The 21196-nt window shown below is 39.4% G+C and overlaps 1 protein-coding gene across 6 annotated transcripts in view; it reads right to left on the bottom strand.

Moving 5' to 3' along the window:
• Positions 1-21196, bottom strand: part of CDKL5 (cyclin dependent kinase like 5) — a 324391-nt gene that overhangs the window by 68384 nt on the left and 234811 nt on the right. For all 6 annotated transcript variants that reach the window (XM_075196518.1, XM_075196523.1, XM_075196521.1 and 3 more), the window contains 2 exons: positions 16149-16269; positions 8194-8253 (listed from right to left, as the gene is read on the bottom strand). In XM_075196518.1, coding sequence (XP_075052619.1) covers positions 8194-8253; positions 16149-16269 — 181 coding nt within the window. The remainder of the gene's footprint in view (positions 1-8193; positions 8254-16148; positions 16270-21196) is intronic.

Raw genomic sequence — 21196 nt, 5'->3', positions numbered from 1 at the left:
GCGATCAGTACGCCACGTGTTATGACACAATTGCACGATAAATAACGCACATACATTTACACTGGCACATTCACTTGTAAATAGTTCACCTTAAAAATAGTTTCAACACACAATCCTTTATAATCAAATGTAATAAGAGTTTATAGTTAAATATAATAATGTTAAAAGCACTTTATTAAGAGCTTAGATTCAGGATATAGGAAACAGATCATGTTTAGTATCATTCTAATCCTCTATTAATCCTCAAAAATCCATTCCTATGGGCTAAGAGATCGCACCAAGGGTATGGGAGTTATGGAGTATAGGGAATGATCAGAATGGTATTGTGTGTGTAATGTAAATAGACCAGTTTGAACTAGCTTTCGGCGGGAAGATTAGTATGCAGCTGTTGGAGAGCTGACCCCCACCCTTGGAGAGCTGACCCCCAACCCTTGGAGAGCATCGTTTGAACTGAACTATGAACTGCATTATACTGGACTGTCCTGAAGCCTGAACCTATGGAAACATGCCAAATCATCTCTATGGTCTTTAATGTAACATAAACTGTATATAAGCAGGAGCTCTGGGACCAACAGTCAGTCTTCTTGACCACAGACTTTAGGATTTAATGACTGAATGCTGGATCCAGGGTGCCTCCTGCGTATGTAATCGGCTGTACTTATTTTATTGAATTGTTACTCTGCTATATTCTGCTATTAAATCTGATTGTGCTTTGGAATCACACAATTCAAGCGGGCAATGATTATTGGTAAGCGATGAAATGACTTTAATAACACAGATATGCAGTGTTATGGATGAGCGCTGACAACTGTCTTTTTGTTTTGTATACATATATGGACATTTATATTGCCACGGAGTTGGTACCATATACAATATGGGATACACCGAGTGCAGGCTTATTTTTTTCTCTGGTTTTGCTTCAAATCGGTGCAGGGCATTCTTTTCCCTTCAGAACAGCGCCGACAGGGCCTCATAGCCTCAAGTGGACAAGACATCAGAACCACTGGCTGAATACGGGACCACGGCAACCACTTCTGATGCAGACATGAGTCAGGAGGACCATCTATTACTGCAACCGAGTAGCTTAGTAACGACCTGTGACTGAGATTTACTGCTTCAGCCTGCTAGACCAAAGGTATCGCAGCGCTTCACTGCATCTGCAGACCCACACTGACATTATCCAACATCGCTGCCTGATCGCTGTTGTGGGGCTCAAGTGGGTATGATCATACAGAGCTGGCTCATCCTTTTTTAGAGAATGAGCCTCTAACACTGCTATCCCAATTAAACACTAATGAAGCACTCTGAAAACCATTACAGTGACTCCACGTATCGACTGCAACAATCTGTGTCTACCACCAAACTACATCTAATAGAGGGTGTCTAAGATTCCAAAAGTAAAAAGAAAAAAAACGTACCAGACAATCCATATGCTGCTATTACAGTATTTTCCTCTCACCATCGTACACTGAAATGTATTACTGCAACATCCTTTATGTAAAAACGGCTTGCGAGTCAATCACTTTCTCTCAATACCATATAATTATATATAGTCTTTCAACTAGCAGTTAATGCCGTGTTTCCAAGACTTTTGTCTGCACTTTCAATGGTTTCGAAGAGTCTGGTCTGGTTTCACATTGCTATGTAACCACTAACCTGCAACATGGCTTCTTCGGGGAAAGTGACCCCCAACAATTCCTGCCATGCCTCTCTGTTAACTAGCGCTTAAGACACCTTGAGGTAAATGTATTATGCTCCAATTTTTGCAAATCGACAATATTCGGCTACTTTGACAGCAAAATTTAAAATGGCAATGTGTTTAAAGGCAAAACTTGCTGCATTTGCCATCTGACCCAAGTGATAGTGTCTGCATTTCACTCTTATTGTTTGAAGCCATATAATATTTCAAGGACACCCTCTCAATCGGATTCTGACCTTGAAAAAAAAGAATTGATAATGGGCTATCTTCAGAAATATAATATTCCCAAAATATCCAATACTGCTTGAGAGATGTTGTACCAGCCATTGTCCTAGAAGGAGTTAGAGTATGCCATCTCCTACACCCCAGGTGGGCATGAGCCCAGGCACAGATGGGTTCACCATGTTATTATAAAACTTCTGCGCATACATTAGATCCCCTCGTCCAGAGAGCCCTTAAGGAGATCTTAAAGGATTCCAGCTTCTTTTAGTGGTCCCATCTCGATGCCCATATCACTATTATCCCCAAAGATGATAAAGACGCCTCCCAGTGCTCTAGATACAGGCCTATCACTCCGTTAAATGTTGATATGAGGCTTTTTGCAAAATATGGCAGCTAACCACTTGAAACTATTACCAGACCTAATCCACAGTGACCAGATGGGCTTCATGTCCTAGGACGAAACCAAAGACGACAAAGAGCATCGACTTGAATCACTCGGTTAAGGGCTCATCAACTCCTGTTTTACCGCTGTCAACTGATTGGAAAAAGGCTTTTGACAAGTTAGATAAGCATTTCCTCACTGGGGTACTGGACCCTATCTACTTACACAGAATCCTATCCCTTTATAAGGATCCCACAGCTCAAATAAAAGTCAATGGCTCCCTTTCTTGCATGTTTTCTATAAAAAAATGGCACATGGCAAGTTTGCCCACTTTCCACCTTTGATTCTTTGCATGGAGGCCTTGGCTAGGTCTATTAGAAACAACACTTATGTGTCAGGGTGCAGGTGGGGGGACAGAACATTACTTGAGGATGACCTTTTGAAAATTATAACTAATCCAGTAATTTCGTTCCCAAATTTGATGTTAGAATTCAAGAAGATTGGTGAGCTATCAAACTTCAAATAAATTATTCAAAATCTATGGCTTTGAACCACTCGATTCCACAAACAGGTCCCTTCAAATATCTTGGGATATTAATAAAAAAAACATATCACTAACTTGCTCAAGGCAAATTTTTTCCCCACTGATCTCCAATATACGCACAGAATTTCGGAACTGGTGATCTTGGGATTTCTCCCGGCTACGGAGAATTAACATTATTAAAATGAACCCTCTGCCAAAGCTCCTATACCTCCTTCAAACCCACCCTATTCACATTCCTCCCATATATTTCACTGATCTCATGACAAGTAGGTCTGCAACTCCCTCTGTTTTCTAAATATTACCAGGCTGTGCTATTTAATAGAGTATTACAATGGACCAGAGCCATGGACTCAAAACAATGGGTTATGATAGAGGTAGATGCTTGGGAATTCGGTCCAGTGTTCTCCCTTGGCTTCCTAAACTGCCACTCTCATCCCATCCCACCATCAGTCATATTCTCCATTGTTGGGCTAGAATAACGACTTAAAATTCGTATTTTCTCAGCTATCCCCTTATTCCCCTTTATTTTCAACCCAGATTTTTCATCAGTATTGATACCAGGGGTCTGACGGAACAGTTGTTCAGAGCGGTCAGCTTGTGGGAAAGAACTACTGTGTGCACCTTTCCTGTTTAGCAAGAAAAAAAAGGGCATTCTGCCCTCTGAATTTCGGCTATACTTCCAAACTAGACATTATCTACAACATAAGGTCATCCTGGTGAGGGTGGGAAAATTCCTAGCATCTATAACCTGCTTATACCTATATAACTTCTAACCTGGTTACGCCAAGTCTTGGGACTGGGATCTGCGAGGTCCAGAAACTACCAGATCTAGACAAAAATATTCCAATTTATTCTGGCCAGCTTCCCTAGTCTTTCTGTAATAGTGAACCAGTTCAAGGTCCTTTCTCGATGGTACAGGTGGCTGTCTCAACTCTGTAAAATTCATCCTGGTGTCTGTGACTTTTGCTGGAAGTGTGGCTCAGAGGCAGGGTCTTCACTACACATTTGGTGGAACTGCCCTACCCTAGCAACCTTCTGAATTAAGGTTAAAGAATACACAATGTAAATTGTGGAAAGCTCAGTACCAGAGGGCCCAGATTGTTGGTTATTTAATCTTCCAAACATTTCAATCTCCCAATGTAAAAAATCATTGCTTAGACTCTTAAACTATGCTGCAAAAGTAGTAATCCCTAAACATTAGATGTCTCCTGCTCCCCTAAGCCTGAAGGAGTGGCTTAACAGTATAGATCATTATATGACCATGGATGATCTCTCCATGTTCAGTCAAAAGTGATTCTCAAAATTTATGTCAACGTGGTTCTGGTGGCTCAAGTTCAAGGAATCTTCTTCTTAAGGCTTCATTATGGAGAATGACTAGTCTCCCTTTGTATTATCCCAGCAGCCTGGACTTTCCTCCCTAGTGGTGGGTGGGATATATCTAGATGTTCTAACTATTGGAAATATCTGCCCTGAGGATTTCTCCCCCCTTTCCCTCCCTCATCATCTTTTCTCCACACAATACACTTTGTTTCATTTTCCTTTTTATTTATTGTTCTTTTATACTGAAAAAATTGAGGATTTGTTTTTCTACTTTATTCCGGATATATAACTGTACATTGATATATATGTTTGTTCTTTCCTCAATCAAGAATGATTATACAAAAAAAAAAAGTCCATAAATATAATGTATTTATGTACTTATGCTGAGGCATAGGCATATCAAGATGCACCAGGTTTGCACCAGTAGCCTATTTGCCAGGTTTACATCAGCTGTACTTACACCCAGATATACCCAGCCAGGTCATAAACACAAGAAAAGTTTAATATTTGTTTTGATAGCGAAAAATGCATTGATATTGGGTTTGATTTAATAAAACCCCTCTATAATAAAGCAAATATAATATTCTTCTTGTGAACAAATGAAAGTAGCAAGGAAAGTATTTGAAAATACCAACAAAATCAATACATAAACGATCAATGAAGAAAGAACATATCAGCTTTAGAGGTGAATTTGCAATCAGCCAATCAGAAACGGTTAGCTAGTGCTGGCAAACGACATCATCATAATATATATTTTCACCAACCCTCAATACGGCTACTGATCGTGTAGGCATCTCGGTGTGGGTTTCAGTGCACAATTACGTGTACATGCCCTTACTTTACTTGATCTCTGTCTGCATGCCAGATATCACCACATCTCCAAGCAAGTCAAATCTGCATATGGAGATAGGTGTACACATTTTTTTGTGGGCACTACAAACCTGTGTATTTTACAGTAAGCAAACTATACTTACACCAAACTCAGCACAGCATCAGCTAAAAAGTGAAAATAGACATTATTTTCAGTTCAGCTTTTACTTATTGTATCTCTGTTTAGTGGAATTTTTCGTGTGGTCCTAAGATAGCGTTATAAATAAACAGGGGAAAAAAACTCTTTTCCTCAACTTTTTAGAATCAATTAAAATTAGTTTACATTTTGAAAGGCTAGAGTCTCCAGAATTGATTGATTTTATATACTGTATATGTAGTTTCACCTAACATGCGTAACAGACACAAGTATGCAAAGAAAGGTGTTTGTACATAAAATGGAGTTGGTCGCTCATAGTGATATTACTGGCAAATACGTGTTTATTTTATGTGATTAGGTGGAATTGGGCACTTGGGGTTGGTATCTAAGATAAATGTTAGCACTGGCTTCTTGGGGTAAGTGTCATCATTATCTTATATCCCATGGAGCACCTGCTATTATCTGATAATAGCCACTGTTAATATTCAACACTGCAGTACTGACATCAGGATTTCGCCTAGTGTTCAAAGTGGGACATAGCAGAGATTATTATTAGCAGATACCGCTGAGTGTCCCTGAGGATGTACCCCTATAAAAAGAGGGCTACAGTGATTTAAAAGGTGACTTGTCCTACAGTAAGCAACTATGTATCATTGGCTAATTTTAACTTTTTTAATTTTTCTTAATATTTTTTACCCCCTACTTCAATGCACTGCACTTAGCTACCAAATAATGCATATATTGATACGTAACAGTCTTACCTACTCTTACTTTTGGATCACACTTCTAGTTGATTTCGACTTTTCCTAAAGTATTGTGCGTTAGACATGCTTTATGGGCTAAATAAATAATGGGTGTAAAGGGGCATCAGGCTACATGTCACTTTTGAATGTTTTAATGTATTTATTACATTTGCATTTGTCTGCCTGACAATGGACATATAAAGTGTACCTGCTTAGTGCAAAAGGTGCCCCAATGTACAGACCAATGTTTGATCTACGCCACCTTAAAATCATGTAAAAATCAGTTTTTCTGTGAGGCTTAAAAAAATCAAGTGTAAATAGCCCACAAAACGCACTATGAACACCCCTTAAAGTTCACTTATATATCTCATCATAACTGCACCTTCTGGCACAAAGGTGTGGGCCGTGTATCAATGTACATGTGCGTGGAGTTTGCTCACGCGAGCCTAAGATAGGTCTGTTAAGCATCTCCCTGGAGGATGTGTTGACCAGATCTCTCTACCAATATATCTTTATTATTACAACTTTGGCTAACATTATTATAGCCCACATCCGGCTTGGTGCTTCCTCTCAGGATGCCACCAAATCCATCCATGCACTCATCTCCCATCTTGATTATTGTAACCTTCTCCTTACCGGCCTTCCTACGCCCGTCTCACCCCCCTTCGTTCTATACTGAACGCAGCTGTAAGTCTCATTGTCGTTTCACGCCACTCCTTTTCTGCCTTTCCTTACACTTGATCCCCATTCCCTACAGAATCCTTTTCAAACTCCTCTCCATCACTTACAATGCTCTCTCCCACTCTACTGCCACTTATATCTCTAACCTCCTCTCCATTCACACCCCCGCCGGCTCCTTGCGTTCGGCCAATGACCGTCTCCTCGCCTCCACTCTGATCACCTCATCGCACTCCAAAATCCAAGTTTTCTCCAATGTTACCCTCATTCACTGGAATGGCCTCTCTCGTTCCATCCGTCTGTCCCCTAACCTGTGCTCATTCAAACTGGCACTTAAAACTCAACTGTTCCTTAAAGCCTACCAGCAATCACCCTTTCTTATCTCCTCCTCTCATTATCTCCTCTCTCTTCCCAGCCCCCTCTTCACTCCTCCCTTGCTATATCCCCTTTACTGACTCCCTTCTGTGCCTGATGTCTGTTTACCCTCCAGTAGGATGTAAGCTTCTATGAACAGAGCCTTCTTGCCTCCTATCTCTATACATGTTCTTCTGCTTCATCTCTACTGCAATAGCCATGCCTGGAGTTTCTGAAGCCTTGGTATTATTTGTTTATTGTTCAGTACTGTTTCACCCTGTATAGTCTACTGTTTGTACTGTGTACAGTGCTGCGGAAATCTTGTGGCGCCTAACAAATAAAGGATAATAATAGCAACAATAATAATGTTCATAAATGGAAGTCCTAGTTGAATGACACAATGGACCATGAAAGATATATGTATACTGGATAGCATGCATAAGATAAATAGCATAAAATATGGTCCCCTTGTTACTCCTCATGATACAGACTCCGCACTGCTAGACATGACTCTGATTGGCCTCTGTCACTGTAGACCTCTGCCTCTCACTTTCTCCACTCTCCTTGTCTCTTTTGTTAAGTGGATGGTATATCTGTGATATGTGTTACTTGACTTCACCTATAATCTTATCAGGACCCATTGTTCATAGAATTACACATCAGTGCTTACTTACTGCACGCTTGGAAGAACTTGTGTTACCCGAAAAGGTATCTTTATTGCCTTTCAGATATGGCTGCTGCCACAACTGTTTTGTTAATTACTGCTATATGCTTTACATTTTCGTGATTTATGTTTCTTGTTTTGTTTTTTATCTTGTATGTTTGCAAAACTTCAATAAAAATTACTTGATTTAAAAAAAAATAAAAAAAATCTCACCATGAAACACAAATTATACCAGTGGTTGAAGTAGAACTTTACAAGCAGCAGCAAGGAAAATGTAAGTGAATGGAATTTGATAGTTTTACAATCAAAGCTGTAGGAGAAATGGCGATATGACATACAACTGTATACCATCCAATACAACCACTGAATTACACCATATAAACAGGTGTTACACAACATTTAAAATTAAATTTATGCTGCGGGACAACAGTTTTGCAATCTCCAATAAAACACATTTGTAGGTTTTAAATTTTAGGTTCATTGATCCATTGAAAATGTAAACCCCTAAACTACTAGTTTATGTATTAAGAGGAACCTAATTCCATAAATATTGTAAGTGTATCTTAAATGTGCTTTTCCCTTGTAGTGAAATATATAAAATGATTCTTTTTTTAACTTACCAAAATCACAGAGTTTTAAGATGTCGTTGTAGCTAATTAGGAGGTTTTCTGGTTTGATGTCTACAAGAGAAAAACAACATCTCAGAAGTCACTGAATAAAGTACTTATATATTTGCAAACAAGTTTTATGTTATTTATGAAAAAATATATATGAAATGTTTTACAGCAATATTATTAACAAAAAATAACACATTGTGCATAAAGAAAATTCTAAAATCACAAGTTGAGAATCAGAGAATTACATAAGCTTATTACACTAATTAAGATGCAACTATTAAATAACACAGTTAACCAATGAGTGTGTATAATGCTCCCCAGTAAACAGTCAAAGGGAATCATGTATAAAAGTGAAGGTACAATAACCAGGGCTAAAAAGTGATTTAATTCAAAAGATTACATTCATAAACAGTGCTGTGAGATTATTGTAGGCCGTGAAGACTAATTATTTTTAATAATGTTTTTTTTATTTCAAGTTAACCAGGTAACATGACCAGCATGTACAATTGTATACAACATATAAAATAAAGTACATGTTAAAAAAGGAGGGGGATACAAAATAGGAAGAAAGGGGGAAAATAAAGGGTGGTGGGAGATCACTGTCTATGTTCAAATGTGTAGTAATCGTAGGGCCTAGCTAATAAAAAAAAGTAAGAGGCATTTTATCATCTGGGGGTAAATGTATGAACATGCGGGTTCTTCAACACCCGCGTGTTTAGCGTGTTCGGCGATTAAATTTCAAGCGGCGCTGCATTACAATGCAGCGCCGCTTGAAATTTAATCGCCGAACACGCGGGTGTTGAAGAACCCGCATGTTCATACATTTACCCCCAGATGTCCTAATAAAACTAATCCTTATGACCTATTCTACTAAAGCGTGCAACTATGAATAGTTATACCAAGTGAGTTATATAAAAACCCTGGTTCCCAGATTTGATTGAACCTATCTCCTTTTCCATTTAAATAATAAGTCATTTATTACACTGATGCTATGAACCAAGTTGTATTTTAACAGCATGGGTGGGAGGTGGTACAGATTGCATTAAAAATTTAGCTATCATGAAGTCAGCAGCTTATGAAACATGGAATTCAAAAGTAGTCAAGGAATAGGTAGGCCCAATATAGATGACCATGGATTTAGAGAGGCATAGTTTGTTGTATATGCACAATAAAATTCTGAATATCTTTTCAAAAGATATAGAATATCACCACTAAATGTGGTAGAAGTCTCCTCTTTGTTTACTTTCTCGACAACACAAAAGGGAGGTAGAAGGTAAAATTAAACTAAATACCACTTGGTATAAATCATATATGTATTTTCTTTAATCAGAGTGAAAATAGAAGACTTAGCTATCTTCTGTCCAATTCTCAGCCAGAAATCTTCTTCAGGAGGAATCCAGGTGTCTGTCCACTCAATCGCATATTTCATCTGAGGTTTCAATGTAACAGATTGTAATATATTATAGAATATTGAAATGATCCCTTTCCTTAAGGGGTATAATAGCAAGTCACTTCTTATAAAGTGAGGGGTCTAAACAGCTGATCTCTTGGAATGGCTTGCAAAAATGAATGTGTATATATTCAAACATTTTTGGGCAAGAGATGCTGTGTCTCTCGCAAAGAGATGCTGTGTCTCTCGCAAAGAGATGCTGTGTCTCTCGGAAAGTGGATGAAAGTTGAACCACCTTTGAAATCATAAATTGATCTAAAACTTGTTTCAGGTGTGACAAAGGGAGGCATTTATCTGACAATATGCAAAGAAAACATACAAGCAGAGTAAGACATTGGCGCAGTTATGTACCTAGATTCAGGTTAAACCAAGTAAAGACTTGTGTGTAGTTTAAAGTTGGTTAACTTACATGATTTAAAAGCTGCTTCCTCTCAGCAAACAGTCAGGGTGTGTCTGTTAGTTGAAACAGAGCCAGTGATGGGCGTTTTCTCTTAAAGAGAAGGTGGGTGTGTCACCTGTCCATCAAGCTAAGGCTGGGGGAGGAGTATCATGTATAAAAGCTTGTTTGTGCCATTTGTTCACTGAGACCAACGCTGGAAAAGCTGGTTGGTCCTGAGAGAGAGCTGGTCTATGTATAGCTAGCGTTTAGGGTCTCCATAATTGCTATGAAAGTATACGGTGTCAAAACATTTACCATCCTGACAATAAAGAACCATAAAAAGGAAGAAGTTGTTCGCGTGTGCTTCTGCAGTAGCGGGCTCTTGTCACACAGGTTTTTCCAAATGTTAAAGTGTTCAAAACAGAAAAAGTGTAAATTGAGTAAACTAAGGCTGGAATAACCATACAGTATCTTTCAATCTGTATCCAGGAAAGAACTCCTGTGAGAGTCTGTTAAACTATTTTTGATATGTCGACCAGGGTCAGAGCACCTTTTGTATATATTTTTCAAAACTGCATGTCCGTGTGTAACCAGTCGAGTAAGTAGTCAGCACTGGAACAATCATGTGCAGGTCTTATGGGACACACTGACCCGTAGGCAGTAGAGGCCAATACATAGCTAGTCCTAGCATCTTAATGTTTCCTACCTCAAAGAGTAATATTGTGAGACTTTTGTCACAGTGATATAGGAAGATTGTGGTGTCAAACCCATTTCTAGATTATGCAGTTCATAAATCCAGTTTAGCTACATGTTGCTAAAATAGACGTAAGAAGTAATAAAGATACGTTCAATTTACAAAATTGTAAAGATTAGTTTTTAATAGAGAAGCTCGGGCTCGGTTCTCCGAAAACTGAGCCCACCCGAACTTTGCAGATCCAAGGACTTTTGCGCGCCCTCAGAAGTGGAAATGAGACGAAACGTCATTGTTGCGTTGCTGGATCTTGCGAGTTTTGTATTCTATAAGTACCGCCCTCCATGGAGATCCGGCGCCATTTCACAGAGAGACAAAGAAGTGGTAGCACAGTTCTTGGCAGTCTCTAGTGCAGTTGGGCAACGTCAAATCTAAAACCGAAAGAGGAGGGGTGGCAGTTTTCTTAAAAGTCTCCAGTGACATTCTGCTGAGTTATAGATCACACAGAAACAGGAGAGGTCCCAGTGTTGTTGCCAGTCTACAGTCTACGTTCTATTGCTCCATTGCTAATTGTCATTGCTGAATTAGAAATAGGGCTGTCAGTGTTCTTCAAATTCTGCAGTCACATTGCACTGTGTTATCAAAATGGATTCACAGCAGTACACAGAAGACCAGTAGCACAAAGCAGCTACTGGCACCAGTTATGATGATAGTAATCCCTCTATGTCATCTGCTAAAGCCTATGTTAAAGTGCATTGTGTTTTTAAATCAGGGAATCAAAAATGTAAAATAACACCTTTTACCTTGGTCAAGACAAAAAGACCTGTAATCCAGGCAAAATTAACTGCAGAAATTTTTTTTGCCAACATGCCATTCTACACACGCAGTGGCAAGAATAGAATCAGGCTTTCGCCTTTCTCTAAGTGCTAGTTCAGCAACTGTAACTAAGGCATATTCTTGTAAGATCAGTCATGACCAAGCAAGACCTTGTCATTTTGAGTCCAAAAGAGATGTCCAAAAACTTTTATGTGTAAAAGCAGAGCTGAAAAAAAAAGTAAGGCTGTAAAAGAAACTATATGTTCAGAAATGACACAAATTCCTGAGGAGAGTCTATCCACGAATGCTATGTCTAAGCCTGACCTTACTGATACTGTAATCAAAGAAGCATCCTTTCACCATTTCTGCAAATGTGTGGATAAGTGTAGCCGGAGATACACAAATTGAGGATGCCACTTTGCACTTGCAACAGGATGAGGGGGACATGTATGTAGCTGACGATGGGGCTAATGAGATGTTGATGATGATGATGATGTTTGTGTAAGTCCTGCACCAGTGGAAGCAGTTCTTGCACGAGATAAGAAGAAGGCCACGTGCCCGGGCAGAAGACCAAAAAATCCAACTCTGATGTGTGGAATTATTTTTACCCAAATCCTGACAACAGTTGTCTAGCCATTTGTAAAGCCACACTCAGTAGAGGTAGGGACCTTACCCATCTAGGAACCTAATCCATGTTACGCAATTTGAAGCGAGTTCATGGCAAGCTGTTGGGAAAATCTGAAACTAATGCTAAAAAAGAACAACAAGCAGTCCATCATCAGCTAGGTCCCTTCTCTCAGCTAGACCCCGGCACATGCAATCTACACCCACAACACCTTCCTCATCAAAATCCTCAGTAGCGATCAGAGTTAGTCCTGCATCCAAGTTGCTTAGGCTAGATGACTCCTCCACTATCCAGGATTCCTCAAAAGATTTCTTGAGCATTGGTCAAACTGCTGCTGCTGCTGGGGGTGGATCTTCATCCCAGAAGCAGACAAAGAAGAAGACTACTAGTAGTTTACAACAATTGACTGTTTAACAATTCTTTGCAAGAGGAAGCAAGTATGAAAGCTGTCACCCAGTGGCAAAGCGGATCACAGACGTCACAACGACTATGCTAGTATTAAATCTGCGTCCAATATCCACTATTAATGCAGCTGGTTTTAGACAATTGAGGTCTTGTTTACAGATCACCAAATTCCATCACGACACCATTTTACTAAAAAGCAATTCCTCACCTCTACCAGAAGGTTCTTAAAAATGAAATTATTGGGCTACAAAATGCCTTTCTACCCACTGTACACTTAACCACAGATATCTGGACAAGTGGAACTGGGCAAACTAAAGATTATATGACTGACAGCCTACTGGATGGGTGATTCGCCTACACCAGCAGGAACAGCAGCAGCATATATCCAAGAACGTCACATTTTTCAGAGGCAGGCTACTCTGTGTATCAGTGACTTCACTAAGAGGCATATAGCTGACAATCTGTTACAAAAACTAAGGGATGTCATTGCAACATGGCTTATTCCGCTTGGACTCTGCTCAGGATATGTCATTTCTGATAACGCCACAAATATTGTGAGAGCATTACAGCTGGGTGAATTCCATCACATTCCCAGTTTTCCTCACACAATAAACTTGGTGGTGCAAAGCTTTTTAAAAAATGACAGGGACGTGCAAGAGATGCTGTCTGTGGCTCGTAAAATATCTGGACATTTCTGGCATTCGGAAACAGCATATAAAAGATTGCAGCAGCTACAAGAGCAATTTAATTTGCCCTGCTACCAACTGAAGGAAGAGGTGGTAACAAGGTGGAATTCCACCCTGTATATGCTTCTGAGGATAGAGGAATGGCGAAAAGCCATCCACGCTTACTCCACCAGCCATTAGATTGGGAAAGGAGGGGGGATGTATTTTACTCAAACGCAGTGGAGAATACTTACCGTGTTGTGCAAGGTGTTGAAACCATTCAAAGTAGTCACCAGTGAAATGAGTTCAGACTCTGCTAGCAAGAGCCAAATGATTCCCTTGACTTTTGGTAAAGCAGCTTGAGAAACTGAAGGTGGAGATGAAACAAAGCAATTACGCTAAGTATGTTGGACTTGTAGATCAAGTTCTTTATTCACTTCACCAAGATCCAAGAGTTATCAAAATCTTGAAATTGGATCGCTACATTTTGGCGACTGCGCTGGATCCTAGGTTTAAGAGCTATGTCTTCTCTTTGTTTCCAACTGACCCAGATCACAAGAGATGCAAGGAGCTCCTGGTGAGCACGATACTAGCACAATTATTACGTGACAGGACACCGTCTCCTTCTTCAGTTTCTGACTCAACTGCTGCTAGGAAAAAACTAAGCTTTTCCAAGAGACCCAGGGATGATGCAGATAACTCAGCACAACATTTTGACATCTGGTCTGGTCTAAAAGAATTGATGCAAAAACGTGACACCTCTGCTGTAACTCCACCTGATCCTACTATCAACATCCAAATGATGGTTGAGGATTATTCTAATGATAGCATAGAAATAGCTACATCACACAGTCCCTTTACATACTGGGAAAAGTAAAAGGGAATTTGGAGACATCTGGTCTGGTCTAAAAGAATTGACCAAAAAACGTGACACCTCTGCTGTAACTCCACCTGATCCTACTATCAACATCCAGAGGATGGTGGAGGATTATTTTCATGACAGCATAGAAATAGACACATCAGACAGTCTCTTTGCATACTGGGAGGAAAAAAAGGGAATTTGGAGACCCATGTACCAACTCGTTTTGCACTGCCTAAGTTGCCCACCCTCCAGTGTGTACTCAGAAAGAGTTTTTAGCACAGCCAGGAACCTTGTCAGCAATCGGCGTAGAAGGCTACTTCCTCAAAATGTGGAAAAGATGATGCTCATAAAAATAAACTTCAAGTTCCACAAGGCCTTTCCCGCCAATTACATCAAAATACTTAGACTTCTGTAATGGTGGATTCCAGCAGTGATGATTTAATAATGTGTAACAACGTTGCTTGCAGAAATAAAGAATGTCTAAATAGACCTGTATATTTATTACTCAAGGTGATTGTAATCTGCACTTTATGTCAAAGGTACCTAGTTATATTTAATTTTTTTGGGAATGGGGGCTGATTCGAAGCTCAGTGATGACCTTGGTATTCGCCATGAATTTCAATGGCTCTTTTTAGTACATTGTCTGGAACAAGATCCGATATACTCATGTCAGAGTGATCACAGCCAATATTTGGACACCTGGCGGATTTACCCTTCTGTTTGTTTTCAATTGCTTCTATCTCATACATGTAACCACATACTTTCTTTTTCACTAGGTTCACCATCTCCAACTGTGTTATAGGAATGCTGTGGGTGACTGCGATCTCTCCGTCTTCATATTCCAAAGCTTTGTCTGCAGGGGAAGGTGACACTCCCATTTTGTTTTCTCAGTTCTCTTAGCTGTTCTTTAAACTGGACATATTTATTGTCCTTCCACAGGGCTTCCTCTGTATTATTCTTCTGAAGCGCAGTGTATCTCTCTTGTACAAGCTCTCTTAAATCAGGGATCTCATCCGGTGGGTCACATTTTAACTTAAGTACAGTCTTCTCAACTGCGTCTATATATTGGTTTAAATCTCTGATCAATGCAGCGTATTCCAAAATGACAGATTCCATACTGCCCACATGTTCCGTGTCACAGTCTGTCTGAAGCAGATCTAATGCCACTCCAGTTGTAATATCCATTCCTATGTCTACATAAGTTTGGCAGTTCTTCAGGGATGAGAGGAAGATATCCACAGAGGAGAAGGAGATTAAAGAAGCAGCACGAGCAGACATAATGTAATAATGTAGAGTTCATTGACAGCATTGTTAGGCTAAATGCAGCTAAGCTATTGGTAGCTTGTTTTGTGGGGGCCCAAACAAACCAAGCACTTCAGCCCCAAAAGTGACACTGCTTGTCGCTGAAGTCCTTGGTTTGTTAAACTGTACATGTCTTTTTCAATATCTTACATAAGGGTGGGTGGGAGGAGGACAATTCCATCTTGCACCACTTTTCATTTCTGCCACTGCTGTTTGGCAAGGTTTCCTAGATGTGCTATGAACGGCTGTGTGTTTGTGCCGTTGCTCTGTCGCTTAGCATCCAGCCAGCTCGGTGCAGTTTTTGTCCGAAAGTGTATGAAAATAATATTGTGACCTGTCAGGTGGTCAAAATTAACTGGAAATGATTGGAAATTAGTGTTATTGGGCTTAATAATAATGTAGGAACAAAAAAAGTGCAAAATGATGTGATTTTAGCATATTTTAGCTATATTGTGAGTTGTGAAAAAGCAGAAAAGGCAAGATATACGGATACGATATATTTTTATAAACATTTTCCTAATAATCATATACATTTTGGTCATCCATTCGTTATTGACAGAAACCTGCATACTTGAGTCACATGGCTCCCGTCTCAATAGAATGCATTCATTACAGGACGCAGATGTACACCGAGTGGTAGGGAAGGGGTTAACAGTCATTTAAGTGGAGTAGAATTTTCTTGGTTTTATGAAGCCATGAGTGCACACAAGGTAAGTTAAATATCTTTAAAAAACAGTGACAACATCTATTAGTAATCTCTCACCTCTGTGAACAATGTCATTCTTGTGACACCAATGAATTGCCTTGATGAGCTGATATATGTAGTTCTTGACTTTTTCCGGAGGAACTCCATTTGGCATCTCTTCCAGCAACTCAAGCATGTTCTAAATGAGGAAAATTACAACAAGGTTCAGTGTTAATCTTATTACAATTTAACACGACTCATTTCAGAACCTTAAACTCACTCAATGGCTAGTTTATTTCCCAGCCAAAAGAATCATGCCGATGCAATCATGCAAACAGGGCTAAGGGTTATAAGCCAGGTGTTTTTAACAGCAGGGAAGCACACACTGTTTAACAGTTTAATTTGATTCTAAAAAAACCAAGATTATTTCTATTAATTATATTCATTAACTGCTAATTGTGATAATCACCATGTAGCCCATCTTTAGAAAGCTAATGTTATTTATTATTACTGTAGATACAAGTAGAGGGATCTAAGGATCTGCTTTTATATGCAGCAGATATATGCTGTAATAAAAATTTTTATTTCCAGCCAGGAGCATATACCTCCATACAGCAAGGGGTTTTGTTAGAACTTGGGTCAGATATTCTAGACTGCTAGAAACCATGGAGGTGGCAGCTGAAATGGTATTCTATTACCAAGAGAGATCTTTTACAGTAGAGCACCAAATGTCAAAACTTACATTCCATCTCCATTCCCATTGGGCATAATCAACTGATTTACTTGATTGGATCTCACTCTGATATTTTGTTATAATGTATGGAACATTTTTCCATACATTGGGACGCTAGTGTGTATGTAAATGTTGTAGTGATGAAATGCGTTGAGTAGGAACTATGCATTGCATCTTTGCCTTTGATGAATGTCCAGTTGTCTTTCTCCTCAATTCCCAGAGCACTGGAAACATAATGGCTATGGAGATCTATGCGCTGGATGTTAAGGAGGTGACTACATTCAAATTATTTTTATTTTTTTTACAATAAGCTGTTTTAGATATTTTTAAATGTACATGTTTTAATTTACTTATTATGTTGGAATATAGGGCCTGATTCATTAAGGAAAATTAGGCAAAAAAAAAGTACGTTTTCTTCTGGACAAACCAATGTTACAATGCAAGGGGTGCAAATTCGTTAATATATTGCACATAAGTTAAATACTATCTGTTTTTTCACACAAATTCTTGGTAGCTTTATTTGTATACTGAAATTTAAACTTGATCTAGATTCTAGAATATGCCTTACCCAATCTATAAATCTGCCATCATATTTTAAATTTGCCTCCCCCTCCAATGCAACATGGTTTTGCCAAGTTGCAAAGTTACTTATATTGCATTTGCTTTACTTTACTTAATGAATTGGGTCCAAAGAGTTTATACTGTATTATAATGCTTGTACATTTTTGTATGCTGCAGAGCCTCTACTACATGCGCATTCCTCTCATGGTCACCCACTGAGAAGGGATTTGGAAAGTTTGAGGATGACATTTTCCAAACCAAAAACAGTTAACCAACTGCTCTTTACAGATAAGCGTTTTCTATCCAATTATTTGGGACGTTTGCATTCAAAGTGTGCAGTGATGACATTATATATACATTCTTGGCCACAACTTGAAACCTGGCAAGCAACAGGTGTTTTTAGAAGTTCGCCACCCTGAAGAGGAGGGTGTGCTATTTTTGCTTTGAGAACCTCAGGAATCTTTTCTGCTTCATTTAGCTTTGAGTTAATTTTACATAGTTGTATTAAGTTTCTGATTGAAACCTTCTCTACCACATATACAGTTTATCCTGGAAATAAATTTATTATTATTTATTTATTATTACCATTTATTTATATAGGACCACCAATTCTGCAGCGCTGTAAAGAGAACTCACTCACATCTGTCCCTGCCCCATTGGGGCTTACAGTCTAAATTCCCTAACACACACACACACAGATAGAGACCGACAGACAGACAGAGGCCGACAGACTAGGGTCAATTTGTTAGCGGCCAATTAACCTACCAGTATGTTTTTGAAGTGTGGGAGGAAACCGGAGCACCCGGAGGAAACCCATGCAAACACGTTGAGAACATACAAACTCCTCACAGATAAGGCCATGGTCGGGAATTGAACTCATGACCCCAGTGCTGTGAGGCAGAAGTGCTAACCACTTAGTTCTGATAAGAGACATGGAAAAGTGTTGGAGTGGAGGAGACAGACAGACGGATATAGATAGAGATTTATATATATTTTTTGTAGACGTGCAAAACTTAGTAACCACTGCCGCTTAACTAGGAGAATGCTGGTGATCGATCAGACATGCGGCGGAGACCATCACATAACTAAGGATAGGACAGTACATACCGTCACCGGCAGTCAGGAGGTAATGCTGGTAATATATATATATATATATATATATATATATATATATATATATATATATATATATATATATATATATATATATATATATATATATATATATATATATATATATTATAATATAGAGCTTGGTAGAAAAAATTGCTTCATTTTAAATGCTTTGGGGCGAAAAGTGCGCGTTCTTGCGGGTATTACGGTACCGCATTAACGCGGATTTTCGTACGCAACCCTATGGGCTGCGAACGAAAATCCACGTTATTGCGGTAACGTGTATTACGTTTCGCGGCTGTTCCGGCGCGTTGCCGCGAATCCGAAAGCTAATTGAATATGCCCCTTTGTGTCAAGCAAAGTTCAGCCTATATTACTTATGAGAAACATAATTGATCAAAGGAACAATAATATTTATGTGTCTTTGGGAAGACCTTTGTGTAGACTCATGGTTGGGTCAACTTACTTGGTAAAATATGTCTCATGTGACCACTCCTAACAGAAGGTAAAACTAGAACTATCATACCTTAATTGGCTATCAACATAACTTATGTTTGATATCTGATAAATCAGTCTTAGCCAATGCATTAATGCACTTCACATATTGCTGCCATGTTCCAGAAGGACGTTATTGCATATTTCAGGGAAATTAATAGAAATGTTCTGGGACAGAGGAGGCCATAAACCGGTTAGCCTGAGGGACAACCTGCTGCTATATCACATAGGGAGAGGATATGAGGAGAGCAATAAAAAAAAAATATTAAAAAGAAATTAAATTTTATTGCAAATTGTTATTTTCTGGGGAATCAGCTTTTTTTTTTCGAATTAATTGTCGAAAAATCTTCTAACCACTCAATAGGTCACACATGCTAAAAATAATGTGAATCTAGTTCTGCAGTGCTGTGTTTCATTTAAAAAAATGTTTTGTATTTCTACATGTAAATATATAACTATTTTATTCAACAAGCAATGTGACTTGTCGTATTAAATCCTAATTAATAATGTTCTGTCTTTATGTTCTTAAATAATTCACATGTCAGTTCTGGCTTTTGTAATGCTACATTTGGGCAAGGAATCATTTGGTTTACACTAAATCTGGTAAATTGGATTGTGCCTGAATCAGGGACTAACTGAAGACTGTCACGTTAATGACTAAAGGATGCCACTGACTGATATTGGCGCAACTAATCTGGGAGGCGTGGAGTCTAATGCACCACCGGTATTCACCAGGGGCCCCCGCAAGGAGGTATGGGCTTAGCTACATGGGGTGCACAAGTCCTGGTTCTCCCAGTTAGTTATCAGTGCAGCGGAAGAGAGCAGGAATAGTTGTACGGTCCGGGTCAGAAGCCAAACAATGGTGCAGTACACAGGGGTGATCCGAGAGAGTGGTCAGGAGGTAGTCGAAGGTCAAAATCTGGGAATCAAACAGAGCCAAAAAGTAGGGCAGAGTACGGTCAGGGAAGAAAGCCAAAAGTGAGGAACACAGAACAGCAGGAAACAGGATACGGGACACTGGAGCTGGTGAAACCAGTACTCTGACACAGACTGCAGAGAGGAGGTGCAATATATATCCTATAGTGGGCCCTGATTGGTGGCAGCTGAATTCGGCGGTCAGCTGCTCCTGACCGCTGACAGGCAGGGAAAAGACGCCTCATCGCGCATGGGAGGCTGGCGAGACCCGGAAGTATGTCCCGTTGCTAGGCAACGGGACGTGGATCAGAGGAGGCAGCAGGCGTCGGTCCCTGGCACCTATACACAGTGCGGGAACAGCGCCTGACAAAGAGTTTCTAAGAGTATCAGCTCTTAACCTAAATCTTAGTTTTGTTTTTAACAGTGAGTGTGCAGCAGATTTCTTTAAGGCTTCTTAGTCATTTTTAGACTAAACAGGTGGGTTTGTTTTAAATTAATCCTTTCATACCCATATGTCACGCAAGCCCAGATGATTTGAGTCATGTCGGGACCTCACAAGAGCAGGACATATTCGCAAGTAGGCTGTAAGCAGAACCATCCATCTGCCTCCTGCTACCATCATTGTGCAGCTTCAGGCTAGTGACCTAGCACCAATATCTACTTGTGGAAACCACTGTACCCACAGCATGAAGAGGTGCAGTAAAAGAAACAATTTTTTAAATGCTGTTGCATCACAGTGTAGCAAAGAATCTCAGCTGCCAGAAAACAGTGTCATCCACTAACTATATTTTCCTACAAAACAGATCACATATTAGGAATGAGCTTTCATTTTCCTGAGGGAAAAAGTTGGGGAGAAAAAATAAATATCTAAGTTAAACAATGAAGTTGGCTGCCATAGTGCCTTATAGCCGTAGAAAACTAAACAGTGACCCCGATAAGAGAAAAATGTACTAATCTCATTCTCTCTTGTCAGCGTTTGATAAAAGTAAATATAAAAAAAACTTTTAGAGTGCCTTTAAGCTACACATGTATAATTTCTATTTTCTTATACTCTTATGAGCATACAGAGTCTGCTGATCTGAATTAGATTGCAATAGCCACTAATCAGAACACTGTGTAAAGGTTTGAAGGCTACAGGGTTTCACAGTATCTAGGGCACAAGTCATGTTGATTAATGTGTGGGGTAAAAAAAAAAAATAATAAAAAAAAATACTGCTGTACTGAAAATCAACCGAGGCTTCTCCTAAAGCATAAGACTGCCATATGCCATCCTAATTGAAGAGACAGGAAACTGCCTGTAGATTAATAA

Source organism: Mixophyes fleayi, chromosome 2 (assembly GCF_038048845.1).
Source record: "Mixophyes fleayi isolate aMixFle1 chromosome 2, aMixFle1.hap1, whole genome shotgun sequence".
Taxonomy (NCBI): Eukaryota; Metazoa; Chordata; class Amphibia; order Anura; family Limnodynastidae; genus Mixophyes; species Mixophyes fleayi.
The sequence above is the reverse complement of the archived record's forward strand: the minus strand, read 5'-3'. Positions and strand labels throughout refer to the sequence as shown.